At 39.7% G+C, this 9,696-nt stretch overlaps 1 protein-coding gene across 1 annotated transcript; it reads right to left on the bottom strand.

Annotated features, from left to right (window-relative positions):
- Nucleotides 1–214: 214 nt before the first annotated feature.
- Nucleotides 215–3,735, bottom strand: LOC109210967 (probable glycosyltransferase At5g03795). The gene is made up of 6 exons (XM_019374451.1): nucleotides 3,699–3,735; nucleotides 3,389–3,650; nucleotides 3,247–3,340; nucleotides 2,560–2,798; nucleotides 1,715–2,063; nucleotides 215–1,128 (listed from the first exon to the last, which is right to left on the bottom strand). Exons 1-6 carry the CDS (start codon nucleotides 3,733–3,735, stop codon nucleotides 466–468), a joined length of 1,644 nt encoding a protein of 547 aa, XP_019229996.1. The 3' UTR covers nucleotides 215–465.
- Nucleotides 3,736–9,696: the final 5,961 nt, after the last annotated feature.

Raw genomic sequence — 9,696 nt, 5'->3', positions numbered from 1 at the left:
TCAAATAAGTCCGCAACTAAAAAGCTGCACAACCATCCGGAGTCTCGATCATAGTCAATTTTACAGCAGTACAGAGTCAATAAATGATAGAAATCCACACCTTCTGTAGAAAAATTAGAGTTTCAGAAAAGCAATTAGACTACTCCAGAATGGATGAATAGAGGTTATTTACCAAGGTAATCTAAAAGAGGCATCATATTGCAGAAATAAAAATGAAACAGAAAATGACTTACAAGTAACATTGATTTCAAAACTGGAAAAAAATTCTTTACAAGATGTAACAGCAAAATTCAAGAAACTTCTGTCAGAAAATAATAAAAACAAAAAAGAAGAAAACAATAAAAAAAAGAAAAATAGATGTTTGTTCCATTTGGATATACTAGTAGTTCAGTTGAACTGGATTTCCATTCAACTGCTGAAGGTTCCCCTCTCTTTAACTTGTCCAAAATATAAGTATAGTAAATCCTATTCATGAACTCTAATATTCAATCTTCTTAGCCAAATGGAGTGAACAATCATGTGGAAAAGATCAAATCTTTTGGGTGGTCCATTAATCACAAAATGCCTCTGAACTTGCTTCACTCTCCTATGCATTCTCAAGTACTGACTCTGTGAAATGCTCATTAATATCTTCTTGATATTTGGTATGTCTTTCACAGCCACTGTCACAGAAAATGATTTCCAATTCAGAACATCACTAAATGGTGGCACATAACTATCTGAAATCAAGACAGGAATACATTCTGCATATATTGCTTCCACAACTCTTGGACTTGCAACTTCATATCCACTTGGGCACAAACAAAACTTGCTGTTCTTTAACATGGATTCATAAGATTTGCCTCTTGGAAGTTTTTCGTAAACTAACACATCTTCGTCTTTCCCTTTCCATTGTTCTAGCAGATGGTGTCTAATGTTACCATGTAAACCACCCGCGAAGAATGCAAGAATTGATCTTGTTGATGGTGAGGGACCTCCGATGAGTCCCTTGATATCGCCCGTCTTGAGATGGATTTCCGGTAGAGATACATCTTTTATAGGATTAAAACCTTCTGAGGTATTGGCATTGCACAGAACTCTTATGGAGTTGTTGAAGAGATGTGGAACGTATGAAGTCGAATGTGGCCCCTGGAGATCAATACAAAAGTTTTTCATCAAAAAGGCAAATTTGATGACAATGTCAATCAACTGTTAACTATGTCTCAATCCTAAATTAGTTGGAACCGATAGTTGGATGCTACCTAATGTGCCACCACTCGAGGCGTCACTACGGGGTCATTTGGTTCAAGGGATTAAGTGACTATCCCGGTATAAATTTTGGGATTAAATTTCTCTTGTGTTTGATTAGAGGTATATGTACCAACTAAAACCAATATTATTTTTATACGAAATTCTTGGTATAACTTATCCCATATGAAAGGTGGGATAAGTTATCCAGGTTATATTCCTGGTTCTAATTCCAATTCCAGGATTATAATCCCTAGATGATTTTGAACCAACCGAGCCCTAAGAGTAAAAAGGGCAGTCCGGTGCACTAAGCTCCCGCTATACGTGGAGTCCGGAGAAGTGCCGGACCACAAGGGTATATTCTATACAGCCTTACCCTACATTTCTGCAAGAAGCTGTTTCCACGGATCGAAATGCAGCCCTAAGAGTATATAAGATAAATAAAGTAACGCATGTACTTGACTGACTCTTTAGAGGACTTGCTTACCCAGTCATGACAGGAAAGCATGAAGTGATCAGCACCAAGACTTCTGTTCCAAAAGGTATGTCTTGCAGAAATGACTTTAACATAATCAGCAACAGTTCTGCCAATGTTATGCATATCATGGGCACCAGGGACATAGAGGTAATGAACCATCACAACTACACTAAATGGCAGAAAATACACCATAGCCTCATCTGGATCTTTAGTTCTGTAGAAATTTCCCTTTTCCATTTCATGTATAAACCTTCCTTCTGTTGAATATATGCTCCTACATGGACCATTATGGAATATTGGAGGTTCTCCTTCCTCATACACATATGCCTTGAACTTCTTCTCCATTTCAAGATAGCTCCTACAATATTGTTGCAAAAGATATAAATGCTAATGTAGAATGACCACCAGCATTAAATTTTATGCACTAACATTACAAAGGTATATACACAATCAGGTCGCCTAAGGTGATTACAAGTAAATCTCTATGATACGAATTAATGAGTAACATGCTAAAAATGGTAACTGACATTTCATTATCTACTGATTAAACTATACTGATAGCGTAAAAAAAATTCTTCCGCCGTTAGTGTATATAACTTAATCAGATTACAACAACAACAACTCAGTAGAATCTCACAAGTGGGTTCTGTGGAGGGTAGTGAGTACGCAAACCTTGCGCCTACCCCGATGGGGCAGATAGGATGTTTCCAATAGACCCTCGGCTCAAGAAGACGGAAAAGACGAGAAGAGACAATATATCAATACCGTCAACAGATTCATAGAAATAATAAAACATCGTAAGAACCAGAAAATAGATGAAATAACTTAATTAGATTGTGAGGTTGAATCAGTACCTGTGGAAGGAATTTGCGTTATGGTACATGGGGCCTTGAGGAACATAATCAGGGTCATGATGGTTAGATATCATACTCCCATTTCGAGCAGCTTCTCTTATGGAAGACCTGGCTTGTGCCAAAATGGCTTCAACCCTTTCTAACTTGCTGTACATTTTAAGTACCCCTGCAGTTGCATTATTACCATGTTCTTCTTCTTCATTTGATATTTCATACTTCTCAATCTCTTCTTCTCCTTCCTTTTATTTACAAGGTAGCAAAACACAGAAAGAAGAATAGATCAATATACAAGTTTATGCTCTATGCAGTCACTCACTGTGTAAAAAGTACTACACAACCAGGTCACTAAAGGACAGCCCGGTGCACTAAGCTCCTGTTATGCGCGGAGTTCGGGGAAGGGCCAGACCACGAGGGTCTATTGTATGCAGCCTTACCCTACACATTTCTGCAGGAGGCTATTTCCACGGCTCGAACCATGACCTCCTGGTCACATGGCAGCAACTTTACCAGTTACGCCAAGGCTCCCTTTCTACACAACCAAGGTAAAAATTGTAACCAACCTGCCATCACTGGTTGAACTCCATTGACAGTGTAAAAAATATTGTAAGTGTATATAACTTAAATGCTTAGTAAACACATATAAGAAAGAGAATACAACAAGACAACAAGGGGAAAAGTGGGATTTACTTGGGGAGGTTGATGAGGACTTGAGTCTTCAGCTACCAATGAGTTGTTGAAAGGAGAAGTAAAAGATGGAGGCTCAGGTAGGCCAACNTCAGACCTTCTCCAAAAAATTCTCAACTGTATCTCTGCAATGGCTGACAATCACTCGATAATCCCTTCTTTAGTAGAAATCAACCCAGAGAAAACCTTTGAGCCTTCATTCCCTGATGAACCATCTGTTACCATTCCAGTCTCAACCACTGAAAACACCTCTAAACCAGATTTCCACACACCCTCCAGTTCTAATGCGACTATCTCAGACCTCTCTCTCACTCCAAATGGTGAGACCTTAGAAACCCCAAAAATCGATACTCCTTCATCTCTATCGACTGAGATTCTCACCGACCAAAGCAAGGGTGGAGAAGAGGCTAAAGTTCCAAAGATTGTAGTGGTCTCAGGGGTTAGTGTTGATCAACCTTCAGCCGTTCTTGCTTCTGATTCTATGGTGACCATGGAGTCTTTAGAGGAGGAAACCGTCACAAACATACTTGTCATATCTGCAGATGGAATAGTGCATGAGGTAGTCTCTGGTGTGCCCAAGTCTAAGAGGAATGAGGCACACGGGTTAGTGGAAGAAGGAGCTATGGTGCTTTTTGAAAGCTCTGCACCAACAGAAACTACTGGGGCTTCTCGTAAAGGACCTGACCCTCTCCAGAGGAAACAGGTCAAGGATCCTCTTCCCAGGTCAGTTTTGCTTCTGCTCCCTCTCCACACTTTGCTGTTGAGCCCTTGGAGATTCTGGTTCCTGAGATGAAGTCTAGTGATGAGGAAGATCAAGATAACATTGCTCTGGATGCTTTTATTGTCAAGCGAAGGGCAGTAATCACTCATGAGTCTTCTTCTAAGCGACCTACTACTAGATTGCAAGCAAAAAAGGCTTATGAGTCTGCCCTACAAAAGAGCAAAAGGAGCAGTAAGAAGAAAAAGAAAGGTTGGTGAAAAATGGAGAAGTAGTATGTGACAAGGATGTTCCTGTGGTGGAAGTTGATGAGAAAGCAACAGAGGAACCCAGTTCCTTGGTTAAAAGGTCCCAACAGAAGAAGCAATCTGCTTAAGTGGAAGATGTTACAACCCCCAGTTTAAAGTTGAAAGCTGTTGTGAAAGGTGGAAAATTGAAAGATGTTGTGAGTGAACAATCATTTTCTGATGAGGATGGTTTGGACAAGTCTAGTGGAAGAGAAAAATCAAGTGTGAAGTCAGGCAAGAGAAAGTTGGAACCTGTGAAGGAACCTGATTATGCAAAGAGAGTGAAAAGTGAGACTAGGTCTGCTACAGAACGATTGAGGCACCAAAAGGTCTTGTGGGGTCATACTTTTGACCCAGAAATTTCTGAAATGGCAGGCATGAGGAAAATAATTGAGATGTTTGAGGTTCAACGGTGGGGGAATTCATTTCTAATGGATGCACCCAAAGTATATGAGGATGAGGTCCAAAGCTTCTATGCAGACCTCTTTCCTGTTGATACTGACCATTGTTGTTCTTTAGTTAATGGGGTGGATATTATGTTTGATGTTGCTCTGCTTGGGGATATTCTTAAAGTCCCTACTATTGGTATGTCTTCTGTGAAGGATGTGTGTGGGTCAAACTTCAGAAATGCTATTGTGAAGGAAGGTGCAAACCAGAAGGGGGAACGGGTTCACAAGAAAGCCTTGCTGCCCGTCTATCAGTTATTGTTCGAGCTGGTAAACAAGGTTCTTCCACCCCGTGCTGAGAGGAGGTCCATGGCTTCCAAACCTGACTTGTATCTAATGGAGGCACTGGATGGATTTACAGCTGTGAACCTGCATGCCATCATGATCGAGCATATGCAGAAGGTGGCGAGTTTCAAGGATAGAAATCATGGTCTTCCATATAGGTTTCTTCTTACGCACGTGTTTAAGTTCTTCAAAGTACCCCTGGGACAGTGCAAAGTGGGAACCAAGAAGCAGACCTTCTCTCAAACAACCTTGGAGGAATGCGAGTGTATCAAAAAGAATGGAGGGGTAGGCAGTACATCGACAATCTCTCAGCTCATCAATGCTCAAAACAGCACAACTAAGGAGATTCGAAGGTTGAAGGCGAGGAAAGCTATCCTGGAAGGTCAGCAGGCCCAAGGGGCCCCAGGGTCAAATGAGGAGATAGCTCGTTTGACTAAAGAAAATGCTGATCTCAGGGCACAAGTGGAGAACCTGAAGGAGAAACTGCTCACTGAGCAAACATCGACGAATGCTCGAATAGATCTAGTTCTCCAAACCCTTACTGTAGCTTCCAAGCCCTCTCCTCCTAATGTCCCCTAAGCAGCCCCTTTCAGTGACTAGTTTCTGGATTTTATGTTCTTGTTTTGATGACTTGGCAATTGGTTTTGTTTCTTTTTTTGTGATGTGGATGGGGTGCACCTGTACTGCTCCCGCTAAAAACAGTACAATCTTTGCCTTTTTTGTATAGCAAAGACATATATTTTCTATATAAAAACTATCCTCTTTTGCTATCTAATGCTTACGTTTCTCTGTTTCTCTTTTCTATCATGTTGTGTGCACATATGTGGCATGAGTTAGCTTGGCTAGACTTCTTTATGCTGACTGCCTACTTGTGTATTTTCAATGATGCCAAAAGGGGGAAGTATAATTGAAACAGGGATCTGATTTAGGGGAAGCATAAAGTCAAGGGGAACTTATGATGTTCCTGTTGCTTCATCTGGTTAATTCTATTCTAAACATGTGTTATCAATGTCTAAGTTTGTCATCATCAAAACGGGGGAAATTGATGGGTTTCCAATGTCTTAGCTTTATGTTTTGATGTTCAAAAAACTTACTGTCAAAGAACCAGATAGGGAACCTGACACACTTGGTACACATTGCTACTCAACGGACTCCAGCTAATGTGAACTATTACAACTTCAGAAGATAGAGAACCAACACACGGACCTGATCCCTTGTGTTTCCCTGACAGCAGTACGAAGTCAACTGTGTATAGCTGGAAAGTGACTGCCTGCACCGTACACAAAACCAGTGCAGCGCAGTTCTGCAGTCACTTGTCCTTTGACCAACCAAGTGATTACATCATTCAAGTAATGTCATCTAAGTTGTATTAACAAGTGTATTACAACAAAACATCATTTGAAGACTTGAGAATCCACTCCAAGCATTCAAGCTATCTGATATCCGAGCATTCAATTCTCAAGTGCATCAAGAACAAAGTTTAACACTACTATGGACCAGTTCCTGAATCTAGTATCTTATTGTCCTTAGTTGAGTTGAAACTTTGTAATTGTTCTTCATTGTAATTCCTAATTTGCTTAGCTAGAAGCGTTGTTTAGGAACCCCTTTGTAAAACCATAAACTCTTAGTGTTTGTGTCGTGACTAGAGTTAGTCATGAGTTGAAGTCTTTGTAATAGGTGTATTGCAAAGTGGCTTGTATTAGGTGTATTACAAGTTAGTGAGGGATTAAGAGTTTAATTCCTAGATTGCATAGGTTTGTAATCTAAAATCTACTCATAGTGAAGTTGAAATCCTACCAGTGTAGGTCGTAGTTTTTTATCCCCTTGAGTAGGGATTTTTCCACATAAAACTCCCTGTCTTACTTACTTATTGTTTCATTAGCGTTCTCAGTAGAAACTCATAGAGGACCTGGTCTTTCTATAGTTTGGTGGACTCATATAAACTATCATTCAATATGTGTTATATACCTTTATAACGTAATATTTTGCCTATATACACAGTATAATGTTTTGACGAAGAGTGATAAAAAAATATTTTGTCTAAGTTATATATTAGAAATATTTTCTATTCACTAACCAAACACCAAAAAATATTTTCCGAATTTGTTTTCTAAACAACCAAACATGGGAGGGGGAATATTTTATGTTCTAATCTCAAATGTCACACAATAATTCAAAGAAAACTAACTGGATTTGTATTAAAGAAGAGTACTTGCAAACTAAAAACAACAATAACTAAGAGTTTTTATGACCTAGTAGTGAAATTTTTGAGAGCCCGCTGATCCGAATAGATAAAAAAAGTCTCCCAATCTAATATTGTCACCACTTACTCACAGTCTGAGTAAATGGCAAACATCTCTCGATGGTAAGCCGAGGCTTGCTGCATTCGGGAACACAATTTATTGCTAAAATAAGAAACTGGGTGCCGATCTTGAGACAACACGACACCAATACCAATCCCAGATGCATCAGTCTCTAGAGAAACTCCTTGGAGAAATTTGGCAGTGCTAACACTGGTGTTGAGCCAAGGGCCTGCTTCACTGTATCAAAGGCAACTTGAGTACAAGTATTCCACTGAAATGCATTTTTTAAGCAAATCAGTGAGAGGACTAGCCATGGAAGCGTAATGCTTAATGAAGCGACAGTAATAGACCGTTAATCCCAAGAAAAATTCGCATTTCTTTGACATTCTTTGGAGTGAACAAATTTAATATAACCTGAATTTCGGGAGGATCCACAGCCAAACCTTCATACATGTCCTAGATAGTCTATTTTTTGTTGGCCAAATAGACACTTAGATTCTTTTGCATCTAAGGAGTTGTCACGAAGCACTTGAAGGACTGTTGCCAAATGTTGAAGATGTAAATCCCATGAGCCACTATATACCAAAATGTCATCAAAAAATAAAGCACAAATTTCCAAAGATATGGCCTCAATACGGAATTCATTGTGGCTTGAAAAGTCGAGGGTGCATTCGATAAACCAAAAGGCATCACTAAAAATTCATAGTGACCCTCATGAGTGTGGAATGCAGTCTTAGTAACATCCTCAGGGTGAATACGGATCTGATGATAGCAAGACAACAAATCCAGCTTGGAAAAATATCGAGCGCCGTATAATTAGTTCGTTGAATAATTAATCCACAGAGGGCATGTGAAACCTATCACGCACAGTGATAGCATTGAGAGCTCTATAATCTACACAAAATCGCCATGTACCATCCTTCTTTCGAACCAAAGAATTGGAGAAGAAAATAGACTTGTATTGGGTCAAATAATGCCTTCCTGATGAATATCCCAACTAACTGCTCTATGACTTGTTTCTGAAAAGATGGATAACGATATGTTTTCACATTCACAGGTCCTTCCTTCGGCAATAAGTGGATGGCATGGTATTGGGAACAAGCAGGAGGTAAACCATGTGGTTTGCAAAAAACATCTCGAAAATCTCGTAAGACATTAGACAACTCAGGAGGATAAGAAGGGGTTGAAGAACCAACATCCTGAACAAGTTCCAAGCAGTAGTATGAAGCTACTGTATCCATAGAGGCCAAACGCCAAAGACTTTGAAGTTGTACAAGTTGAACCTCAAGTGGTGGTTCACCATTCCAAACATAGCTAGTTCCAGCCAGGGTGAACTCAAAATGGCGGCGACTATAATCTTTTACTACTGGGCCAAGAGTAGCAAGCCAAGACAGCCCCAAGACAACATCAACACCTTGGAAAGAAAGCACATATAACTCAAGAGAAAGGGGACACCCTTAAATTGTGAGAGGAACATCACAAATCACTCCTTCACATCGGAGATGCTGACCACTCCCAACAACCACTGAAAAATCGTGGTAGAATCCACCTTAAGATCCAGAAATTTTGCTACCCGGGGTTGAATAAAATTATGGCTACTCCCACCTTTGCTTCAAACTCCTCCTTCCACACTGGCCTTACCTCCACCTCTACCATCTACCTCCAATCCATCATCTTCAACCTCAAAATTTCATGTTAAACACCTTTCCCCAGTTGAGATTCAACAATGATGTGAGAAGGAACTTTGCTTTTCTTGCGATGAAAAATACTGTTGGCCCAAGTGAAGTTTGTTTCGATGATTGACAAAGGAACTCAAGCATGACCCTAGTCCATACACAATGCACACAGACACAGGCAGATTCGAGCATAAGGGATGCACGTGAAGGAGATAAGCTTAAGCTGGTATATCTGATATCTCCTGATCGAAAAGGTTACATAAATGATAAGGAGAAGGACTCCTTACTCAAAGAAAGCTTTATCCAAGATAAGGGAGGTGTTAGAAGTTGAAAATAACTAGAACTCTTCCACCAAGGAAGAGTATAGCATTGGAACTCTAGTTATTTCCTATTCTACTAAATCTATATATTTCAGGATGTTCTCACTTTTACAGGTATGCACAAACGCTGAAGTTAAACATGAGTTGAGAGTGAAATAGGAAGGCATTGCAAACTTAAAGCTATATGAACTAGATAGAAGAACCAATTTTGAGAGTGTCTTTTATTCTAGTTTCATTGTAGTAGGTGTTTTCAAATTCTACCTTTCAGCTTTATCTAGAAGCAACTGTATTAGGTACTATGAGTATTCAAGTTAGAGTTAACTTGAAGTTAATGCAATAACTAGAGGCTGGTTGCTTCGGTGGGATTAGAGGTAATCCTTAGGTTTACAAAGAATTTTGTTAATGCTGTTTTTGTTCA

This window comes from Nicotiana attenuata, unplaced genomic scaffold (assembly GCF_001879085.1).
Source record: "Nicotiana attenuata strain UT unplaced genomic scaffold, NIATTr2, whole genome shotgun sequence".
Classification (NCBI taxonomy): Eukaryota; Viridiplantae; Streptophyta; class Magnoliopsida; order Solanales; family Solanaceae; genus Nicotiana; species Nicotiana attenuata.
Note: the sequence above shows the minus strand (reverse complement) of the source record. Positions and strands in the feature narration are given on the sequence as shown.